The 26,029-nt window shown below is 33.1% G+C and overlaps 1 protein-coding gene across 1 annotated transcript in view; it reads left to right on the forward strand.

The window, feature by feature from the left end:
* The window catches only part of LOC108909876 (protein Shroom), a 146,154-nt gene that overhangs the window by 13,258 nt on the left and 106,867 nt on the right, over nt 1–26,029 (forward strand). The window contains exon 2 of the mRNA XM_018714316.2: nt 22,577–22,895. Within this exon, the coding sequence (XP_018569832.1) occupies nt 22,650–22,895 (246 nt within the window). The 5' untranslated portion in view covers nt 22,577–22,649. The remainder of the gene's footprint in view (nt 1–22,576; nt 22,896–26,029) is intronic.

Consider the following 26,029-nt stretch of genomic DNA (forward strand, 5'->3'; position numbering starts at 1 on the left):
GTAGGCGCTTTGTGGGACCTCCTTTTGTCCTGGCTGGGCCCCGCCGGCTAGGGCCCTTTCTTCTGGCGCTCTTCTTGCTTCGCCGGCTCGTCTGTGTAAACCCCGGGGGTAGTGTCATGTTTATGTGTGGTATGGTTGGGTAGGGTAGGGCGGCTATGCAGCCTGGGATGCGCTTTGCTAAGGTGGCCCTTAGGCTAGCGCGGGAGGGGAGGGGTAAGGAGGGTATGGGGGGTATACCTGCGAGCGACTCCACAAAGAAGACTCTCCAGCGAACGCTCGCCCCGACAACATATCTTTTTCTCTACACTTAGTTTTCAATAAAAATACTTTTATTTATCGTTGAGAGAGAGTTTTATTTTGCTGCACATCGAAAGCAACCCTCATATTTAATTTAGTTCAAGGAATATACCATTTTATGTTAAAGAATAGAGCTGGCTGACTTGGGACTCTTGGGAATCAATTTTTTTCTCAAAAACGATGCGTTCTCAATGATTTTAACAACAGTATTTTTTATATGAAAGCAAATTTAGCGTTGTAATATAGGACATATTCTATAAAAATAGTTTTACAATGTATGTTTGGCTTGGACTATGTCTATGTTATTTAGAGAACTAAATAAAGGAGGATGTTTTAGCACAATTTCTGGTTTGTGTATTTGTTCCCTTAATGAATAGTCTCTAATGATTCGCATATAAATAAAAATTTTATTAATAGCTCTTTAAAATGAGCCATCGTCTATTGAAATCGATTAAGACATTTAGAAGTTATGACAATTTAAAAATTTCAAGATGGCGTCGTTTATACTGGCGTTGTAATAGCAAAACAAAAGTTTAAACAAAACTTGTGAAGGGTTTAACAGTGTATCTAAAAAGTTTATTTTCAACTTGGGTTATATAAGCGAAATTCCGAAAAACCGACAATTTTCTGCAATACTATAGCAGTGGTGCCCCTAGCGGTGAAGTTACAAAATATTTTAAATCAATTTCATTTGGCCGTATTTGTCAATAGAATTTTTTATTGTCAATAGTATCCTCAAAGTTTGTGCAAAATTTCAACGCGTTGCATTTTTATGCAAAATGTGACTAAAATTTGATTTTGAAAAATTATCTTTGAAGCCCTGTATCCCAAGATAGAGACAAACCAACTCAAGTTCATTAATTGCATGTTTATAGGTAATTTTGTGGCTTGTATTTGCCTGTTCATTGACTCACCGTTACTTATTTTAAGAAAAACAATCGATTTATTTAATCACTGACGCTCGTGGGTTCATATTCTTGCAACAGATGACAACTGAACAATTCTTTCTTAATTATTCTTTTAAAGTAACACTTTTATTTCCCATAAGGAGTCGTATTCGCGAACCTGGCACTCGAGCTGTTAAATATGAAAATCTATTCAGGCGGAACATTTTACGGCGCCCATTTCCCCATAATAAGTCGTAAACGATACTTTTAATCGCGACCATTTGTTGTTTAGTCTCGGTCATAGGTGCACACACGTAACAGCCGTAAAACATACGTTCGCCCGAAGGCCAGCGTCTAATATAGAGAGCTGCCCGCTGACCACAGTTGGTCACCGTTGGTTTCTCGACCTGGTCCAGACACCCGCACAACCGGTCCGGGTCATCAAGCCGATATTAGCACGGCAAAAGCCAGAGGCGCGACGAGTTGCCTAGGAGTCGAAGGTTTACCGCTTGCACGCAGGAAGAAACGGCTAAATTGACAGAACAAGGCTAATCGCACTCGATATATCTGCTCCTACGACTGCATATTTCCTTTGTTACAGTTACAGTCTTTCCGAAGTCAGCTGAACATGTATAAAAACGCCTAGCAATAAAATGTAATGAGTTTCATAGGCGTCCCTAAATAACTTTCTGTTAAAGGAACACTATATTTTAATTATTTATGTCCTCAAACAATTTTGGTTATGACATATCGAAAAACATTTACATTTTCATTAAAATATATTACTGCTCGGCATTGTCGCACTGCACCGCTAGGCAATTTGTTAACAACTGAAATTTATGGCCGGTCGCCCAGTGCGGCTGTGTTTGCGCGCCGTTTGCCCGCGTGCGCATTCTTCAACTGGGCGTATACATTTCTACCACCTCCATGTTTAGTTCAACCTGACCTGTATATGGATGTGGCTAAATAAATATGGGAACAAGTTTTTCAAATATTTCAATGTTAAGATGCTGCGTGGCCACCGAACCTGGTACATACTGCCTAGCTCTTTGGTGTTCAATTGAGATGGGAAAGACTCTACCGGTTACGTATACTTTGGGAAAAGCTTGCTATAAATACTAGATACGAACATGATTTGTTTGTTTTTTTTTTATTTTGATAGGTACTCTTAACTTTCCGAATGAAGAATTTGGTGCAAAAACTGGGCAAATACATTTTTAGAAAATTGTACGGTTAGTTCTTAATGTCATGAATATCTTGGTACGAATCAGTTGTTCTATGAATTAGCATTAATTTAAATTAGCAACAAGCTTATTTCAATGGAACAACACTTATAAAATTCAGCCATTTCAACAAAGTAATATATGTATTTCATTTTTAACTAATGGATTGTGGGCACAACTACTCTGAGAACAGCCCGTTTACAATTTTCTCCAACTAGTTATACACAGATTCTTTTTTATAATATATTGTTATATCTTAAGACTAATAGTAATTTTACGATACAACCGCAACATGCGAAGATCTTTCTCCAGCTAAATAATTTCCGCTGAATGATCTTCGCTCTTTAATAAATATTGCGGGTGTAATACATATAGATGGAGCTGGGTTACAGTAGAGAAGTTGTTTCTAAAAGTACCATTAATTAAACAGTTTTTGAAATACTTCTGGTAGGTACTTGTTTGCACACTTTTGACACTTTAAATCGATTTTTGCCCTGACTGCTCCATTTTAATAATTTTAAATATCTAATTGCCTATTTAGAAAGAAATGAAACTGTCTCGCTGAACCAGCAATACATTATTTTGGGAGAAGTTTGCGTTTTTTAGATCCCAACTGATACACAATTTTTAATCAATATTAGTCGAGCTTTCATTATGTTTAGTCCAGTTGTTGATGTTTAGGTCATATTTGCTTCACTGGGATTCCTAGAAGAGAAATAATTTATATTTAAAAAAAACTCTTGCAATCTCGCGATGTACATACATTTATGGAAACCGTAGTGGAACCTTAATAGAACTCATTCATTTTGAAGTTAATTCAGAGATCACGTCCTGTTGAGATAACTATTAAAGTCGTACGTCGTTTAGGTACATAGACTTCACGAATATATTTCAAATATGCTTCTGCGTTTGTGCACATATTAGTCACTAAATCTAAAATTCAAATGATACTGTTCCATAAAGTCTTAATAATTATGCGCAGTCTTTCAACCGTACACAAAAACTCTTTAGGGTCCGGTGAATAAATCCGAATAGCTCGGTGGTTTGTAAGAGACTTTTCCCCGGCATTCACGCCTTATCCTTTCAAGTTTCGTCAATACAGATGTCTTCGAAAGGTGCATAACCTCTTAGCGGTTACAGACGGGAAAGAAAATGGAACAATTATTCGCAGGAACTGGGATAATAGCAGGATAGATGATTAATGATTGCAATCGCACCTTTGAAATTGCTGTTTAAATTAAATGGAGTGTCGTGTTTTTTGCCTCCTTTTAGCCTTGAAAAGGAAGAAAACATTAGTCGCTCATTCGCCAAAGGTACACGAACCGAACTATTACACAACTTGTTATGTTTGCCGATTAGCACGAGCAAAAAATTACCCGTTTTGCAAAATTAATGCATTTACATTTTTTAAGCGAGATTAAAAGATTACTATCGTTCGCATCCGTTATAACAGACTATTACCATCTGTTTAGATTTAAGAAATAAATTAATATTCTTGGGAACGCCGGAACCGGCTTTGGATTTGTAACACTAATGCCACTTCAAGACGATTCCGTCATATTCTTGACCGAATAAACGACTATGTATTTTTGAAGCCAATATAGTTTTGAAATGTATTTTAGTTAGGAGGTATACAGGACTTCGAAAACCTCCTTGTTTTCGTTATAGTCTTTCCGAAGTCAGTTGAACGTGTATAAAAACGCCTAGCAATAAAATTTAATGAGTTTCAAAACGTCTCCAAAATGTCATATTATAATATTAGTAAACAAAATATCCCTCTTATTTCTCCCTTTCGCAATTGTAGTAAGAATAATTAATAGAAGGTGTCTATAATAAATTAAAATTACCTGAAACACACCAAATTCCGCATTGCTGCACTGCACTGCTAGGCCATTTGTTGACAACTGAATTTATGGCCAGGTGCGGCTATGTTTGTGCCGCGTTTGACCGCGAGCCCATTCTTCAACTGGGCGACCAGACATGTATATGGGTAAGGCTAAATAAATATGGGAACAAGTTTTTCAAATATTTCAAAGCCGAATTACTGCGTCAGCGAACAAACCTGATCCATTATGCCAACCTCTTGGTTCTTCAATTGAGATCAGAAAAACTATACTAAAATAATTGTTTTAAGATTAAGACCTTATATCTTGAAAACATAAAAATTGCAAGAAGTGCAATGCTCTTTATTTACCTTAATCTTTAATTTACTTTACTTGTTCCTAGTGATATAACTTGCGAACCTTCAGAAATGTCGAAATAATTATGTCTTGCCCTCTTATGTAACTGATAAAGTCTTAAGTAAAAAATACTGTTACAGTAAGTCTTACTCGGTACTTGTTCTGGTACCAGTGAAAGTAAATTACTAAAGATTGTTCCTACATCACACTGCTCAAACCGCGCCACCTGTAAACTAATTTTCTGTGAAATAGATAAATATTAAATCCATAATTTGCTCAACATAAACGCCCAGTCTGTTATTTGTGTTGCAATATTTTAATTTAAAATAATCCACGGGGGTTAAATATTGCGAACGCGCGTCCTCGTTACAGGTCTACCACAACCATAAAAATGCATATTTGAGAATAATGAACGTCTATCTAAGTTTATCAGGTTATTATTGAGACACGGTGCGATATACTGTCTAATCATGTCATACCAAGTTTTACTTAAAAATATTCACTTTCAAGATATTAAAAAATGTTATTTTTTGGAATCCTTAACATCGTGTGTATAACTAGCGTTTGTTTATATACATATATTTCTACTTATTCGTACTTGAGGCATACGTCCTCGAGGTTTATCGACTTGATCCTGAAACACCCTGTGTTTCCTACATAAAAAGTGCATACATTTAAAAAATATATCAAAAGATACGAGTACTCAGTTTTAGTTTAAATACAATCACAAATGAGTAAAATGATCAAAATGCACAATATTGAGTGAAAATGTACTCAATAATTTCATTCAATGGATACACTGCGACCGATTTTTTACAGTGTAATATTCCAATTAATTCTGCATTAAATAATGATGAAAATTTATTGTATTTTGGAAAAAATTGTCTATAATGTTCATATGTTTTAGCTGATATCACCCATTAGTGTAAAAAAAAACAAAACATAGTATTTCAAAGAGAAAACCACATTTTAAAGAAAATGATACTCGATAAGTAAAATCGTACTATATTTAGAATATCGTGCGTGTGGGCACAGAAAAAACTAATACAAGTGCATGCATTCAACGGTGAAAGTCGCTTAAGTTGCCGTTCAAATTACCAGCAAACTGTTATTATCACCTCTCACAGTCCATAAACAATTTTTTTGCGGGAAAATAGCAAATATCAAGTCCATAATTTGTCTTACAGGTCGTACCCCGACCTGTCTGCTACACCTCGGGCCGGCACGTAGCAAATGATATTAAGTCCACCTACCGACGTAAGTAACGACGCCCGTTGTTCACATTACCACCCGCGCTTTGTCTGTGCCGACCGCGAAACCGCTTGATATAAGGATATTCCGTTCCGTTGCGAAAAGACAATTGTTTGCGCAAAACAGTCGCCTCACGGAGCACGTCAAACCCACTTTCGTTTCTAGATCTGAGCAATTCGATGCGGATGATTTACTAGACCCAAGCGTTGACTTGAGGATTTGCAGGTACGTTGTGAAACCGATCGGTCGTTGGTATTTTGTTACGAAAAAAATTACCTTGTGTATTTCTTTATTTAAAAGTTTCACGACGTCTCTAATGACACCAAGTTCTTATTTATATTATCTACAGGATGTAAGAAGTTTGACTGCCATTACTTCAGCATGAGATAGATAAATCACAAATGAACAAAAAAGTTGTATATCATATAGGGAGTAAGATTAACAGTTTTCAAAATATAGCAAGTATTAATATTGGGGAGTTTCATCACAACGTGACAACAGCGCTTAACCGAACGCTACACAGCTGGTGTAAACCACGTGTGCACGCGACAGACTTGTCCTACGGAAAAAATGTAAACAACTATTATTGTGAAACATTTAGTAAATTTCACATATAGATATAGTACTAATGTATCGTCATCTACACCATATTTCATAAGATTTTATACAACTTCAGCTATGCGGAGAGTCCTTCTGATAATCTATCTCTATACAGGTGCCCATTTTTCGAATTGCACCATTGTAATCTTTGTTATTTTAAGAGATACAAGAGCTGCTAAATTAGGGCAAAGTAGCCGAATTTCATGATTAATAACTTCCCAAAGGAAAATTTAATATTTGTTCGTTTGAAAGTTATTAAGGAAGACTGATCTTTGTTCCAAAAGAAACTAAACAGTCCGTCTGAACTAATTCTTCGACCATTTCGTATGCAAGGATTATTTATTGCTTCTAGTGCAAGTAAGCAAATTTGATTTGATTTATGACTGACCTCGTATCCGATACGAAACGTACAATATATCTCTGGTTTTAAGAACAACATTGTGTAATAGCATGACTAATAACAACATGATATAAATATGTTATGATCTGTTCAATATACATATTCAAGAATATATGCTACATTATAAGAACGTCATCGTTAGTGAATAGGACAATCGCTGTTAGACTGTAAAAGCTATCAAAGTGTAAATACAGTACTTAGAATAAGAACAATAACCTTAATATAAAATTATAAATTGTTTATTGAAAAACTGAACAGAATTTACTTTTAATTTTCTATGAAAATGTAAAGATATTTCTACATAAATAATACATATGTTGTCGTTTTTATCATTCATGTTAAAATTATACAGAGGCAGGAAAAACTTGCAAGAACTACTCACTTGAAATAATTTTACCACAGGTAGAAAATACAGTACAACTTTAGAATATTTTCGTTTTTGTACATCCGCAATTAAATTTTGTAAGCTGTATCAACAATTATCACCATAACGACATCGAAACAAATGCAAGGTTTTTTCTACACAAAAACTTTTCAATACTATCTAATTGCAACACATTTAACTTGAATTTAGCTTATGCTCTTACCAAAACGCCTATCTCACTAATTAAAGTGTAAAACGTTGTAAACAAAAAGTGATACCTAAAACTAGGATTCGTTAAGTAATAGGTTTGGACATAAGAAATTAATATATCTTGAAGCTTTATCTCGGAAGATAAAAGTTGACAACTGATTCAGCGAATATATTTAGCCAATATACATACTTAAAGTAATATCTACCACGATTTAATAAAGGTATTAAAAAAAATTGTTCGAATTTTGCGAATTATAAACTCTTTCGTTTTATTTAATTTAAAGTTTAAGTGATTTTTTTTTTTCAAAATAACTGCTAAACCTAAACAGCTGGAGGCGGTGGCACAAACAATTTTTTAAACGAGAATTTCATATATCGTCTACAAATCCTTCTGAAAATTGAAAAAGTTACATAAAAGTTACTACCTGGCCGTTTCTTTTACAGAAAAGTGAACAAATTATGTATTTTCCTAAAATCCGGTTACGTACTACATACTTACAACTTTGTACCTACACACAAAATTTAAATTTCCCAATTTTTAGCCTTAAGAAACGTCAATAACATCAATTTTATTAATTACCGATTAGATCTTATCAAATCAATCACTGTATCTTTACAATAAAAAGTAATTCGTAATACCAAACAAAGCTAACATATCATTTTTCGAATTATATTTGACATGTTTACACAACAAAACAAGCGACAAAAAAGCTAATGTTATATCTAACTTGATTTATAATATAACATTAAAGCGATAAGGCTATATCGAAGGTCAGTAATGCAATACAGTTCAGCAATGTCAGTTCGGGGTGCGGTCTGTACGGAGTCTACAGAATGCTAGTAGGTGAAAATGATGAATAGTAAATTGATTTCCGGGTAAAAAAAATTCTTAGAATTTTGTTTTATGCATTTAACATAACCAAATATCGCCGGGTAATGTATCTGCATTCCAGTTTCTGCGGCTACCAAGCTGGGCTTCTGTACCTACACGAAGTCATTGGTTGCAGTTTTATACATATATTTCTTTCTTTGATTTAATTATTAAGTACATAATACTAGATTTTTTAGGAAGCCCAACTGATAATGAAAAGAGAATGGGATTTAATTCTGTATCACAGGAAATAGCGATACAGAGAGTCTAAAATCAAACGCTAAAAAGGAAACGCTCTGTATATTTTTAACACATATGATGGTCTTATCACAAACCTCAACTTATTTGTTACATGTTTTTTTTACTTATAATTTGTGCTAGTCTATAGAATATACAGTATATTCGCGGATAGAGTTTACAAGAGGACATATGGACCAAAAAGTGAAAGATACAAAAGAAGGCATTTTTATAAAAGCTTTTGCTTGTTTGGAAAATATGAATCACCATGACGAACTTCAATTTTGTTGTACAGGGTAGGTCAAAAACACAAAAATGTTAATTTGGGTAAGAGTAAACAAACACTGTACAAAAATCGGTGTGAGTGAAAGCAATAAAAGTTCGGAGTGAATCCACTGAGTGAAATTATTGAGTACATTTTCACTCAATATTGCGCATTTTACTCATTTGGGATTATATTTAAACTAAAACTGAATACTTATACTCAAATATAGGTACTTCTTAAATTAATTTTTCACGTAAACTCGTATTTGGTGCTCTTGTATCTAAATCAGAGTAAATGTCCTCATTACTGAGCGAGTTTAAATGTATATTAATTTCGAGTAATTTAAATGGCGCAGTGAAGATGGCACAGATGACTACAGTTTGTTGATAGGGTCCCGTTAGATGCTACAGAAAAGCGTGATCGCCAAGAGAACAGGCCTTAGCCGGCGGCGGTGGGTCTCAGTTGGCGGGTCTCAGCCAGGACAGGAGGAGGCCCCGCGAAGTGAATTAATTTCTACACTGTATATCCTAATTAATCATTTATGAGTGACTTATTTTTGCACTCAATATTTAGTCTGAGTAAAAAGTGACCAAGTCTGAGTAAAAAGTGACTCAATAATAGTTAAATTTAAATCATATTAGAGAAAAAGGCAACTCTAAATTGGTTTTATATACTCAGAACTCAGAATAGAGTCAAAAGTCACTCAATTGATAGTTACCAGTAACTCGGATTTGAGTTAAACTCACTCATTTCTGATGCAATAGTTTCACTCAGTTGTACCTACTCATACTAATGGAGTGAAAATTTCACTCAGTTGGGTGTGGACAGAAATTGATACATATTGAGTAAAAGTGAGTGAAATTTGACAGATTTTTTTTACAGTGTACCTTATTTTGCAAGACACGAAGAAAGACATTCTGGATAAAAGTTTTTGCTTGAAAGATGAATAAGATTCACGTTATCAAAACTTATTGTGATTAATCTGCTACAGGTAAATTTTTTAGCGTATGTTGCTTAACTTTTTTTTAGATTTTCACAAAAACGCGTTTTCCGCCATCCATTACAGAATAATTCTGTCAATTAGTTATAATCAAATGAAACAGATCCTTTCTGGCAGCTGATCGGTCAGATATATCGGGGCGGAATAATTTAGTACTGTTTCGGTGACTTTTTAATCGGTTTTTTGTAACCCGAACTAGTCGGAGGTGGAGAAAATAAACAAGCCATATAATTTTCCACTTACATTAGTTCGATAATTAATGCGTTACCTGTCAGAGATATTCATAATTCTCGCTGCTGATTGCGTCAAGTCTTGTGGCACATTAATCAAGGTGTGGTGTATTATTAACGCTATGATATATTGAAAAACTCGCGTCGTAACTGTGAGCACTACACTAATTCACAAATAACCTTCAATTTCCTTGATATTTTTTGTACAGTTTTTTCTTGGACGTAAATAAGTACGAGTAATACTAAATGTAATCGGGCAAGTTAACCGAGAGTTTTCAACATTCAGAAAAATAAGTTAAATTCTAGTAGTCTATTCTAGTCAATTATAATTGAAAGTGGAATTACGTTTGAATAAACAGTGATTGGCACTCGGATTGGCATTATTTTTTAGACAGTGATATGCAAATTCTAAATAATATTTTTTGGACCTAACGTTCTATTTTTGTATCAACTCCATGTACTTGCAAGGTGGCCACTTGAAAAACCAGTCCTCAAAATGCAGAAAAAACTGAGATATATACGAGTATATCGTGGCTACATTTACTTCTTGGTCTTTGTCAAAGTTAATGTTAGATCAAGAATAAAAGACATTTCATTTAACTATTTCAGGATTTCAATACGTCAGGTTTGTGTTTTTAAATGAATACTATTTAGATATATCACTTTTATCATATTTAATTATTAATTACTAGTTATTCACTAGATATTGCTGGTATAATTGAATGCTGGTCGGGACACCTAGCTCGCAGAGAAGTTGTCTCCCGCAAAATCTTCATTTTTGACCTCATTTGATAGGACAATGACGATAATAAGTTAAAAAATATGTAAAACTGACATTTTATATTATATATTTCTCTTTATGGCAGGTTGAAACCTCATAAATCAAACATGTTTATAAGGTTTATTTTAATTGCAAATTTTTGTACCGAGCTAATACAGGCGTTCTTTACAAAAAATCTATTTAAATTTTCATAATGATATAAATACTTGGTAAAAATCTTAGCCTTACCAGGAGGCATATTTGCCAATTCTCACAAAAAAAAGTCACTTGGACTAAGATCTGGTAATACTGGTGGATGTTGTCTTTTACCGATTATAAAAAAGTATAATCTGACAAGTCAATTTACTTTATAAGATACGAAACTTTAAATCTTGTTCATTTTCTCCTCACTTTGCGGTTATAAACTAGATTACTAGTGTACACGCGCCTTGATGTTTGTTAAAGAATTTTCAACAGCAAATTATTCCTTTTTTGTTATCGGTTTCATTTAGGAGCGGTCAAGTACCGACCGTAATTATTAATGGTACCATTAACATATTTTCTTGTATAGGCTGCTTACCATTTGAACAAAATAATTTTTTATGCGTAAGCAATTAATTTAAGAACGTTGTGTCACCGCGGTGATTTAAATTGCAACGATTAGAAAATCTTGGGCAAGTTTTAATGGTTTAAACATGGAATATGAAGATTTTTCCATTATATCAAATGATTGGACAGCACATTTAAGAGTTACAATAATAAGATTTACCAAAAACATTAAACGAAAAAATCGTACATCAGTATTCTCTTAATTTTATTTTCATATTTTCATTAAATCACAACATCCCACTTTTATATGTTAATATTTTTAAGTTTTTTTAGTATTATTGGCATTTTCACGACAGTCTTATTGCTGACCTTAGTCAGAGCAAGGTTATTGCAGAAGAAGGTATTTTTGAATGGACACCCTTCATAATTTTCTACCGATTTTTAAATTTATTTCTGTTTTTGGAAAGTTGAAACAGATGTTAGATGTATTTTTCAGTATTTAGACCGGTCATATAAAACGACAAATCCTTCGAAATCCTTGAAAAGTTTGAACTTTAAAACCACACTTTCTATTCGTTGAATAAAACAGATAAATATCCCCAACAACAGTAAATCACTTGTCCAAAAAAATAGAGGCCAATGAAGTTATAAATAACTGCACCCACTCCCACCCACAAGATTTCATCTCTAGGCCACCTACAAGCTACAAATTGGGCTCCTTATGGGTAAAAATTTTACAAACTGAGGCACCAATATTATTTGGGTTCTCTGAAACATTCATATTGCACGGAAATTTGCTTGAGAGCAAATAAACTCGAGAACTTCGTGAGGTCATTTTTATTGGTGCTATGTTTAAAATGTCACAAGCGTAAATTGTTTGTTTTAATAGCAATTAACGATGCACAAATACATAACTGTAGTAGTAATGAACCAACAGCATGAGAAGTGACGCTAAGATGGTTCTTAGTACACAATTTATAGATGAGCATTAGAAACATGGGAGAAAAATTGAAAAAATAATAAATTGTGAATATTATTGAATAGAAAGATGCTATACAGTTAATACCCTTATCTGTAGTTGATAATTTGATTCTCTGTTTTAATAATAATTGTAAAATTTATTAGACATAAAATACTTATGACAAGATATAGACTGCTTTCTACGGAATAATGTAGTAGTATGCGAATTTATTCGATTATAATCTGTGTTTGACACTGATCAATTTCAGAACTTACTTTTATTACTTGTTAATTTTCTACTACTTCGCTCTCCTGTCATCAAACCTTAACTAACGGTAACGTTAGTTTCTATATATGCCTCTCTGAAAAGTTATTTCAATTTCATTATGTAAATAGCTCGGAGTGATTTATATACAAATATTTTTGTATAACTTGATTTGTATGTAGCTTAGTGATCTGATCATATCTGAGTCCCAGAATAGGACTTGTAATACGATGTTAATAAATCACCAGTGACACTGCAAAGCGCATAAAAAAATTGTTATAAATGTACGTATCGGTATCATGACCTCCCTATTATTCGACTTTAGAACCGTTTGGGAACACGATATAGAAAAATATTAAATGTAACTGTTACTCTGATTGTTATTTTTAAACGAATTCAAAGAATCTCCAATTATGTTACAGTTATTTATATTTTTTAAATAAAAATTGTAAAGTGTAGCTTTGTTAACCCTCTAAATATGTCCGAACGGTAAATTATGATCAAGCCACTTCGAAATTAAATAAGCTGTAAAAAAATTAAATTGTGTTGGCAAGTCGCTCTAAAGCGCAGTAAGTACACAAATTAGTTACCTATTTTATTGAAAAGCATTAAATATCCTTCCCGAAATATAAAAACAGTACAGTTATATAATTTTAGACATCCATAAAGTGCATTTTCGTGAACAAGTTAAAAAGTGCTCTTTTTAAGTAAAGCTATAGAAAATTGCATAAAGAATATTCTATTGCTCGATCATTCGCTATTTATAAATCACATAATGGGTTGTAAAGAATACAATCTCAACTAACTGTAATTATAGAAATCTGAGAACGATAGGTAATATCGAGTCTAGCATCTTCTCTAACGTAAAATCAATTATTTAAAAATATGTACAGTTAATTCATTATAATGGCAAAGCAAGCATCTGAAAAGAACGCGCTACACTCAGAAAACAGTTTACTAACAGCGAATTAATTAGATACGACGCACAAACTCGAAGTTAGTTTACAAAGTACTATCATTTAAGTACAGTTATATGTAGAATATGTCATTTACAAATAAATGTTCTTGGGTAATGTCTAAATCATTTATTTAGCAGGTTTTTCAATCGTTAATTTAAAAATAGCTGAGGAAGCAATAATTTTCTTAAAAAATATTAATTAAACTTATCTTGTAATATGAGTATAATGTGTTGTATAATATGAATTAGTTTGTTTGATAATTTTGTAATAAGGACATTTTTGCTTAACATCTTCCTGTTCAAAGCTTTGGTGAGGACAAAAATTAATTAGATCTGCAATGGATAAATTATTTGTACAAATATGTGTACATGTTTCAAAATTTAAGAAAATTTTAATAGTAATTAATTAATTTTTAATTTTTAAGTATATACAAAACATGTTTCATTGAAATTAACTTAGGACCCATAGGAAAGTTCATGCAAATTTAATTAGTTTAGTACATATTTTAATTAAGAAAATCATAAATTTGACTTTTACGTTTTTGCCTGCAACATATCAAAAATAACATTTTCGACTTAAGAGGGAAACAATGTAACTTTCACAGAAATTATTAATTGCTTACATATATCTCAGTAGAAAAAATAGAAACGCAAACAACTTCAAAACTATACCTACATTCCGATTACAATTATGTAACCTAATTACGTCATAAATAGGCTAACTACATCCTAAAACCTTGAACAATTAAAGTTTGTTGACACGTCAATATATCATGTACTTACCCAAAATATAGTATTTACAAATGTTATATAATACAGGGTGACCCGCATTAGAACCGACACAGGGCAGATGCATGTAGGGGTGACCAAAATATTGTAATTTAACCAAACTTACCAACACAAAGTTGCACCCCTGAGGAATTATTAGCCCCCAAAGTGGGGGTAAATTTCGAAAAAAAAATAATAACTGCAACACTTTATCGCAGAAGAACCAAATTTGGTACATGATTTAGGTTTATTACTGGTCTTCTTTGACTATGATTTAAAGTTAATTGAAGCACTACAAGGTGTTCATTGGGGATTACTCACCCCTATAATTGTACCGAACTTTTTTTTAAATTGACCGAATTGAAAAATAATATTAATTCACAGCCGAATTTAATTTTGAAAATGTTTTTACTCTTGTTAAATTTTAAAAAACTTTATGAAATATCCAAAAAATAATTAGACCAGCGTATTTGGAGTCCTTAAAAACCCCGGAATGCCATATTTCATAAAAATATTTCGCACCGTTTGGAAATTTTCGTAAAAAATCTATTTAAAAAAATTTATTTTGTCGCTCTGTATCTTGAAAACAAGAGGAGATAGACATACAGTTCATAAGACAAAAAGTTTTTTGTCGTAGTATCACCCCCTGAATTTACGGAAGGTCTTTATGAAACATCCTGTTTAGGGCTCCCCTTTGGGGGCTAATAACCCCTCAGGGGTGTAACTTTGAATATAGGTAAGTTTGGTTAAATTACAATATTTTAGACACCCCTATATGCACCTGCCCGGTTGTTATGCGGGACACCCTGTATATTAGCTTACATGAAAAGTAAAGTAATAAGAATTGTAAGAGGTGAAAAAAATCGCGGCTAACCCATTACTTGCGTTATGCAGATTTACGTAATGCTTAATGAATTAATTTCAGTAGTAAGCCACACCCGTAGGTATACGACAATATAGAGAAAGCATTATGAATAGGCAGATACTGTTTACGGATATAGTAAACGCTGAAATGGTTCAGTCATTCGTTGAAAACAGGATAAGCAAAAAAACAATTTACTCGATGTGATTTACGCATTACACATTTTTATGGAAATATTGCGATGAGAACTGGTGAGTTTGAAACTGGTATATGTCTGGTGGTTACTCTAACAAATGGTCTCAACTGTTTGTCGTTCCCGTAAGCTTCCACAAAGTACAATTGAGAAATGTGCTAATCGAAATGAGTATAGAGTGAGATATTTTGCCATTGCTTATCCTGCCATCAGGGCTCAAATGAATTTGCCTGTGTTCCGATACGGTAGTTCGAAATGAAATATTTTGCACTAAACGAATAATAACAAAAAGAAAAATAACACTAAACATGTGTTAAATATTTTATGCAAGTCTCAATCAAATGGGAAGAGAACATGTATCTTTCCATCGTGTGGATCTAAATCTACGCAAATCTACCGAACTATTCCCGTTCCATAACTCACCATCCACACACCGTTGGTCCGTTACGTCAATTCGCCGGCTAAATGAAGTTTCCATTTCACATGTGGGCACGGAGAACCTCCGTTCCGTACGATGCAAGATTTTGCCCGAGTAATTGCCTCCTATAAAAGTACCGTAGCCCGACTGGCTCTAGGAAGAGAATATCAGTTTCGTGTAACTGCCAGTTTTGTGTGTAATCATCAAACAAATTCCCAGACTCGACGGAATGAGTGCAAATAGCGGGTGCGGTCCACAAAAAAATTAACATCGATGACGTCAGAGGGCATTCAATATTTCATGGTTATTATATCCTATGAGCCGGTGTATTGTTTTTTGGCGATCCGTAACAGTAATTTTGCTGCCCGTATTAGTTTTTCATTAGATAGGATACGCTGAGAAAAAGAATTATTTGTAATAGGTAGAAGCAAACAGTGTACTTATTTCAATACTTTTTTTTGTTTAAAGATTTGCAAGCAGCTCCAACTCACTGGCCACCACTTTCACCTGACTCAAATCACTGTGATTTGTTCATTTGGGGAGTCGTGTTAAACAGTTTAATTATAAAATAAATTGTAAAGAGTCATATTACAGTTTTCTTGTTCAAAGAATTTGTGGAATAAAATTATATTAAAAGATTTTAACTAGTAGTCACCTTAGAAAATTGTTTTGTTGTAAGTTGAATCAACTAGAACATTTTTAATAACACTACATGCATAAATTTAATTATATTAAGTGTAGCGTATATATATTTCCATCGGCGCTATGCGCTACTACATTTTTTTTACTCTGAAAACGCCTCTCGATACTGCCTCATGTGTAAGTAAATAAGGGTTTGCATAAACAAGTTACCTGAGTATACAGCTCAGTGTTTACATTCCATTTTTTAAATCGACGGATATATCTACGAACTACACACTGTTCATTGTGTATTATTGTTATTATACACTACCAGCAACAAAGGTAAACCGTATCCGATAAAATACACCGTAGTTAAATTAAATTTTTACCAATGTGAACGCTTTGATGCATGTGTTAACTTCCGGTAGATTAAATTTTACTGTTATCCCAATCTACCAACCCACAGATAATAAGGAGCATTAGTGTACAAAATAAATATTGCCCCGCCTTAGGTTACAGGGGGATGTGGCCCAATGTTTTTGTACCTGCAGGCTTTTTCGTTTGTTTGTTTCTGTAGCGTATGCTTTAATATGTATATATCCGTTCCAAAGTAATGGATATTAATTTTAAAACATATGACGTAAAAATTTACGTGGCAAGGGAAATACCAAGTAAAGCCATTAAATAAAAGGAATCGTCTAATGTTGTTATAAGAAAAATTAAAAATAAAGCAAGAACAAACAGTCCAAGAAAGAAATTTAAACACCAGTTAAATCCACAGTTTGATATAGTCCAGGGAAAGTTATTTTGTCATCCCATGAAAATGTTCTGCTTCCAACAGTATAAGGCAGTTCTAAAGCAGTTTCCAGTGGCCCCATAAATAGTCTGCAAGGCCTCTACGTAGTTTCCAGCAAAGAAAGCTTCAAATTTTACAACGTACCCTGGTACGTTTTGGGTACCTGTACCCAAAACACAGTGCACTATAATATTGCTAACTATCACCAATAAATCATGCTTTCTCTCGCATCAAATCTTTGCAAAGTATAAATAACAAACCACAGGACTTACCTGTACAGAAATAAACATAATCACTTGTAACTTAAATATTTCACTATTTTCACGAGCTCTGACAAAATCTGTCAAATGAACAGCCACTTTCGTTCCTGTGTAGATATAAGAGATGCCCCTCTCTGATAGGCAAAAAATAATATAAGGAGACGTACTCAGTATTACATAGATCAAATAAAGTTAGTTAATAGTTATTTTTTTATATAATTATTTCTTACATTGTTTGTAAGCTGAGCCGAAAAAAAGGCAAATTTTGTTTTTAAAATATTCTTTGTTGTGGAAAACATATTACATATAAAAAGGTATTCCTAATTTGGGTTTATAAAGTTTTCAAGTATAAAGTCATAACAAATTTTTGAATAAACACTTTATTGAATTTCAAACTCTCTATTCATTCCAAAGTATATTGCATTGTACTAGTTTGTGTGTAAATATAAAACCGACTCCTGAGGTTTTCTGATATTGTCTAATATGTAACAAGTGTCTACCTACAGCTGGCGAGGGATAAGAAAGTACAAGGTAAGACATAAAAGATAGTAGAGGTTTGTATGGAACAATTTACAGCTTAATTAAAAATAAAAAAATAAAATCAACACACACACACACACATTGAAATTATATTTCAATATTTCTTTTAATGTATATTCCCGCTCAAAATAAAAAATAACATGGATAACGATCATAGGTATTAAATTATGCAGGTATATTTCAAAAGAGAAATTAAATGTGCCTTTCCTGCCAAGTAAAGCAGTATATTCAGAAGTTTATGACTAAACTTTAAACAACTGTTAGAGTCAGCATTCAGGTAGAGCTATCCTAAACTTACCGAAGAATTTCAATTAAAATTACGAGTCTGATGAGTTGTTGCATTCAGGCACACATTTTTTCTTCTGAAATGACGAAATTTTAAATGTTTCCATTTCTTTCTCACTGGAATGACACAAAAATGTTTCATGTAGTCATCTACACAGTGTTGTTTCTGAGCAAAATTTATCTCTGTTGTAGGTGTTTGCTCAACGTAACCATTGAGAAACAATTGGAAACAAATTTACATGCGTCTGTCTCTTTGGTATTCTTATGAATGAGCATTTGTACAAATGTAATTGCTGGCTTATGAATATTGATCAGAAATATAATAATGACTCATACATATGCAAACAAAATTCACCATACAGAGGGTTACGGGAGACGACACGCTGTCTACGCAGTAAATCAGCAAAGAAAAGGAAAACATAAAAAGTTCAACAATTGTCTGCGACAACTAATTGTTTGCTGTAACTCAAGCCGTTAAAAGATCAAGTCGCAAAAATGCCAACAAAATGTCACCTTTCATTAACCCGCAGTTTGGCTTTATCAATAAACAATGGTGCAAAATTAAAGTAGGTTATCTTGCAATTATTATGTAATAATGACACGGTGACGTTAAAGAATGGTTAAATTTAGCCATTAAATTAATTATTGCTTTGTTCCTAAAACTCAATTGCATCAAACTATAAAATGAGAATTAATGTGATTTATTCTCAGAATAGACAGTTGACAAAGTATATCTGATGGCCTACAGTTGAAAGTAAAATTGAAACGCTTTTAAAACGGGTTTCACATTTCATTTCAAACCCACTTTAGGCGAAATATTGGAAAATAAATCAACAAATAACGTATTTTTTTTTGTTTATCATGTTTCATTAAAATTCCTTAAATCATTATTAAATTCACGATGACGTATTATATTGACGACCGTGTAAAATTATTAATTATTTCTCTGGCATTCAGATGGCAATGCTCAAATCGGCCAATAGCACTGGATTTAATCGCAAGGAAAGGACTCAATATACGAATTTTAACAATATACGAATTTTAAGATCGACTAGGTCGATTAGATACAGAATATCTACGCTGTCATATATTTTTACCTCTTTTTTGCACAAAATTATGGAAATAGTTCTACAAATTATAAAAAAATAATTTTGTGGTATCTGTTTACCAATTGTGCAAATAGCAAAACAGAAACTGTTAGATTTTTTGTTGAAAATTTTCCTTAACGTTGACGTAAAAATTTGTAGTGAATCGTAAAATTTCTCTCAGTGTACAAATAAGGTCACCTAATATAATTTTATTATAAAACGCGGACGGAACATCTGAAAAATAATTTAGAACTATTGAACTGAAAGAAAACTTGTTCTCTAATAACACTATAATTTAAACTTAAAAAAAATCGCAGCGTGTTCGGATATTTGGGATTTCACGATGTGCCTGTCAAAAATGATTAAATGGGGTACTAATTCGGTTGTTATATTTGTATTATTCATCCAGTTGATAATATTAATTGGCCGCGGTAATGGTATAGCCACTGAAACACTTTTTTCGTTTCAAACATGTGTTTTGAGCATCAATTAACCGTAGAGAAACGAGTTTCTGTAGAAACTGCCACTAATTCTCACCGCGGTGTTTTTGAATATTTTATCATAATAATTCAGCTAATTATCATCTCAATTTTTTAATATAAACTATGGTATTTATGTTTTTTTAGACTTTTGCATTTAATAAAACTTTTTATATTGGAGTATCAAATTATTGGTATAAAAATACTTCCAACAGATTCCATAATAAATTACTACAATCTTCTCTCTAAATTTGGATCTACCATTGAATGATTTTTTGTAATTAAGCAATAATATACATCTACTACCAATCTAGGTTTTATTTGTTTGTTTTCCTTACATACTGTAACATTCCTTTTAATTATACTATCTGCCAAAAGACAGTTATTATTTCAAATATGTAAGCTATGTCAGATAAATCATTGGTAGAAGCCAATTATAGATTTGTAGTAATGCTTTAGGTTTAAACTAAAAACGTTTTCAAATTAAAATCGTTGCGAAACTGACAGAATTGTAAGTTCGCTTTGACGGGCTGGATTAAGTAATTTACCTACATTTTTATGAAAACTTGACTGACGCAGCACGATACTTGAAGTAGCCTTTTGACCTGCAACAACTTAATAAGGAAGCTAAATGATTAAAAATAGATGAGAATTAATATAATTTAGTAGAGCCATACAACGTTTCACGAAAGAGGTCAAGATCCTTTTTTACAATAAAAAAGATTCAAGTAACTGTTTTGAAGATTTATTCAAAAAGCCACTTGAAACTGTAAGAAAATGAACTAGTTTATATTCAATGTTAATAAGAATTTTGTTTAAATAATTAAATATTTTATGCGACACTTCAAGTATGTTACTCTGGTGTCTATATCACTGTATTTTTAGGTTATGCCTTGCCTAGTACTGGTTTTGAGGTCTCCATTCCTGGTTAATGAACGGTAAGCCATCAGGGTAGACGTTCAATCACCGGCCTTGATGGGTCCGGAGAGATCATGTAGCGAAGTCTGCCTTAAATTTGAACAATTACATCAACATCGGCCTCCGAATCCATAATTTCACGTTAACTAATTTTCTTTCAAATTTGCAACCAACATAATCGCATTTCCGTACATGTATTGTTCTACTTTTTTTTCTTCCGTTTATCTCCTTGAAGCGTTACTGGACTAGATTACGCCTCACGCTCTTTACTTTTAACGCCTGTTTCATAGACAAGTAGGTATTATTATTGATCTTTTATTTTTTCCATATTATTTTCAGTCATAAATAACTTGTTTACAGTAAACGTTTTACGCTTGCTATTCTTAAGCTGATACTTGGTATTTGAATTACTGGATAATAACATATTCGGTATTTAGTTTTAAATTATATGTGACATTATATTGTAATCATTTTGTTACTATTTCAATTATATGCACACCTTTGTCTACATCCTGAAATAAACATATACAGGGTGTCTCATAATTAGCTGCCAACCCTGAACAGGCCGATTCTATAATCAAAACTAAGTAAAAAAGTTCATATGAACATGGGTCCGGAAATACTTCCTAAGGGCACAGGGACCCATTGAAGAGGGAGGAATGGAAATTATTTTTTTGCAATATCTCACAATTGCGTTGTGATAAATGAATGAAATACACAGCTAAATTTTGATGAGCAATTTGATGGACTAATCCATTTATTTCCACAAGGTCCATTGGGGTGGGTACGGGGGGGCCCTTGGNGTACACGTTGTGTAGATATTTCTTTAATCGATAAATGCCTCGTTAGTGTTACTTTAATGAGTAAAAAAATACTGGACAAACACGCAAGATTTCAGAAAAAATAAATATTGATCAATAGTTGTTACTTAATTTCATGGTAATTTAAAAAAAAATTTTTTGTTTAAATATAATCTAATTTTAATAAAAAAATAATAATAAAAAATTAAATTAAATAAAAATTAATCCTTTAAATGGAAAAGAGAGGAAAGGAAAATTATTATTATTATTTTTTGTGCTAAACCGCCGTGATTTGGCTGTAATTATGCGCATCAATGTCATAAATAGACCACAACGTACTGGGGTTGACAGTGACGATGACGAAGCTGTCCATGTGTATAATTATTGCCAGTGAATGTGTCTTGGTTATAGTTCTATTACTTGTACTAAATATTATTTTCTTTTAATATATGACTTTGCACAACTTTTTTTTGTTATTTATAAAATATTGATTTCTGTTAACATGCGTTATATAAATGCCACGATACCCTTTCACTTTAATAAAGTTTAACAATACCCGATAGTACCCCACCAATAAACCGCGCCATTATTCCATGGCTAGAAATTGGCCTCAATGATTTGGGATCGAGGGGTATTATCCCTCTTTATCCTGCCTCATCTCGTGTAGGCCTGGACAGCCTCCGTAGGTGGGCCCCATCCGTCGTCTACCCCAACCGCAAATGCGGCCGGTGTAGGCGCTTTGTGGGACCTCCTTTTGTCCTGGCTGGGCCCCGCCGGCTAGGGCCCTTTCTTCTTTTCTTCTGGCGCTCTTCTTACCAACAAACCAGAATAGGCCAAAATGTATTGGTCAAAATAAAATATATATTTTCTCTATTCTTAAATTTTATATTTATAGAAACAAAGACGCCAAACTTCCACCTGGGCTATCTGTATGTATTTTGCACCCATTGGGGTCCCCAGATCAGCCCACTTTTTTATTTTGTGTGCCCGTTTCCAATAAGTTTTAAGTGTTAATTACTACAGTAAATTTTTTTGTTCCAGGACGCGTACTAATGGCTTCGAGAGCCCCAAGCAGCCGCACTACACGGCCCACCAGATCTCCTTGGCGCACACAATGATTCCCTCGCGATCTACCCCCAATCTGAGGGATAACAAGACCACCTCCGTATACTCATACCTGCAAAACCAGTCGGGGCTCAACTTCGCCCCCGTCAGCACCGCCCCGCCTACGAGAGATGAGGATTCTCCGCCTCCCGCTCCCCCCGTCAGAGATTCCTCAAGCCTCAAATCAATCAAGTACGGTCCTGGACACGAAAAGTTCCCATCTTGGCCCGTCCCTGCTGCTGCGGATACCCCACAGGTGAGAATATTCAGGAAAACGAAAACAATTATTAACGTTCTCGCTGGGCAATTTATCTCAATTGTTTAATGGAATTAGACCAAGCCTTTAGAATTCAAACAGTTCAAATTAAACGATTTTTTGCGAAGTGCGCAAGTGAAATGTTGCGCGCCTTGTAATTAGAGATCCGTATACTTGGTAAAATTTTTTGACCCGGGTGAAATCTCTTGTGAGAACTAGGTGCCTAGGCGATACAATGGATCGTACAAATTCACGTGCTGAATAATTAACGTGAGCCATCCTGTGACAGTGATTGAGCTGGAGTGGATTTATAAAAATAACCGATCTTTCGATCTTACTTCAGAAGGTCACGGGTGCTGATCTGAAACGTGTGCAAACACGTAATTATATTTATTTCAAATTCCCATTATAGGCTATTGATATGTCCAAAAAAGGAACTATGACGTTGAAGCAATTTTATTGCATGAAGAAAAATTTCGCTATGTTCATAGGAAAAATTATTTAGAGAATTGAATTTCCCATCGAAATGGCTTATTTAAAAAATTTAAAAGGAATACAAAAAATTGTTAATAAACAATTTGAAAATGAAACAAAAAATTCGATTTATTAATTTTTTTTTACTTTTTTGCCTCTAGTTTTTTTTTGAGTAAAGGTAGGTATAGGCATTGCTTCATAAAAAAAAGTAGATAAAATTTCCTTAAAAAAAAGGTTGTACAGTGTTTTTGGATGAAAATTGACTAATATATGGCCGCCCAAATTTAGCCAATTTTACGATTTTCGTCGCGTTTACCCCTTATAAGTTTTAATTACCATTTTTTTTGCAAAAAAAAACATTTCGAATGGTTTGGTGAAATGGTGGAACTTGGAATGGTTTGTTCCATATTCTGCAAAGACTGAATGGGTATCAATTGTGACAATATTCATGAAGTCGATGTTGCAGAAGACGATGTACTTGAAGACATAGATGAAGATAGATTCAATTTGAAAGTGTAAATGAAGAAATGTAGACAAATGAAAAAAAATTATATATATGTATATACATTATTAATAAACTTTGTTGTACTTAAATTCTCAAATTTTTGCTAAATTATTTTATTTTATAAAAATGAAACATCTCCATATTCCAGATAAGTCATAATAATATGATTAACTGTATAGTTCCTTTTAAAATCATATAATCAATAGCCTATTACCAATCAGAACATATTCGTAACTTTTTCTCGATTTGAATCATTTTGGTGTTGAAATATACAGCACAGTATTTTCAGTTAGGACAATATATTTTAATGTTTTATTTTATAAAAAGTAGAGATAAACTTTAAGGTTCCTAATATGAAAAAAAAAACACAAAGTCGCTGTTGTCGTCATCTTTCAAAATGGATGAGTTTAAAAACGTTTAAAAATCTTGAACAATTAATTTTAAAAATTCAATTATTTTCCTAATTTCGCTATTTATATCAGTAGAAGAAATGTTACTAATTTACCAAAAACAACTACAATAATAAAGCATTTTAACCATGATCTCTATTAGTATAAAAAGAGAATTGTTTGTCGGATGATAGTCATGACGAAGTAAAGGAACAGTATCATAGTTTCCAATAGTTGGCTTTCTATTGTAGACTAAATTTCTCATCAATATCACCCTTTCAGTAATATTTAATTAATACCAGAGTTCTTATATACAGGGTGATCATTTTCAATAGAATCAGTTGACCCTCATTATACTCATAATTATATGCTCTGTTCAATGATGTAAAGATTTAATATGATGCAAATAAGAAAATCAAAAGCTTTGGTTATGAAAACATGAAGATCTAGCAAGTCTGGAAATTAATGAATTGCCAGAGACGATTTCCACATCACTGAAAAGAAGAAATGCGGCTTAATTATTTAAATTTGTTCATTCAAATGTAGCGTTTAATTTACTTTTGAAATATTTTTCAACGGTAGTTAAACAACAACCAAAATTCGGATACGAAACATTCACTTTTTAAAGTACATCCATAGACATCTATAATACGTTTATAAACCTCAGAGGGCATCTTTGGACATGAATTGGCATCAGTGGACATGCATAGACATCTACAAACATTTGTGGACACCTATGGACATCCATGAACAACAGTTGATATTTATGAACCTCAACGGACATCCACGAACATTTGTGAACGTCCACAGACATAATATGTGAACATCTACAAACATCTATGGATATCCAGAGTATAGACGGATGTATGAATTTCATCTTTTCAATCATTTTGATTACAAAAGCATTGAGCAAGAAAATCATCTTAGTTTTTCATGTTCTACTAACCCTTGACTCGATGTTACGTTTTCAGTTAACAAAAATTACTATTTTAAATGCGCAAGTATCGACACATTAGAGGGAGATTTCTCCTATTCGCGAACTGATAAAAAGAAAATTTTGGGTAATAGGAAAACCCCCAAAAATGCCTACCCATACATTTTCTCGTACAAAGTACCACATAGTAATCATAGTAATAACAATCTCCATCTCTTCTTTCAATAATAATAAATTCTAATAAGATGATTAAAAAGGTGAAATGGATACATCGCCTATACCGTGAATATCCGTGAATTCTGTAAATGTTCACAGATGTCTGTAGTTGTCCACAAATGTCCACGGATGTTCACAAATGTCCGCGAACGTTCACAGATATAGGTGGCTGGTCGTAAATGTACGAATTCATGAATGTATCCTAAAAAGGAGATATATTTTGTATTTCTGAAACATCCATAATTGTTGGGATAGCTTTAAGTACATAAAAACTTAGCTGTCCGTGGACATTCGTAGATCCGTAGATATTTAGGGACATCTGGGAAATTATTCTTCATACATCCATTGTAGCTCTCAGTTTTCGAGATATTTATAGCAATGTTTGTCTTACTTCTGCTCTAAAAAAAAAGTAGTTTAATATTTGACCACTTTGTACTACCTACCTATTCTGCATCCGTTTTATAACAATAAAAGGAAATTAAGTACCACTATTACCAGTTTAAAAAATGCCGTTACTAGGCGAAGCGATACACAAACGACGAAAACATTGACATATCTAGTTATTATAATATAATTATGCTACGTGGTCAGGATACATTGCCTCACGGTTCGTTAT

Source organism: Anoplophora glabripennis, unplaced genomic scaffold (assembly GCF_000390285.2).
Source record: "Anoplophora glabripennis isolate ALB-LARVAE unplaced genomic scaffold, Agla_2.0 scaffold28, whole genome shotgun sequence".
In the NCBI taxonomy this organism is placed as follows: Eukaryota; Metazoa; Arthropoda; class Insecta; order Coleoptera; family Cerambycidae; genus Anoplophora; species Anoplophora glabripennis.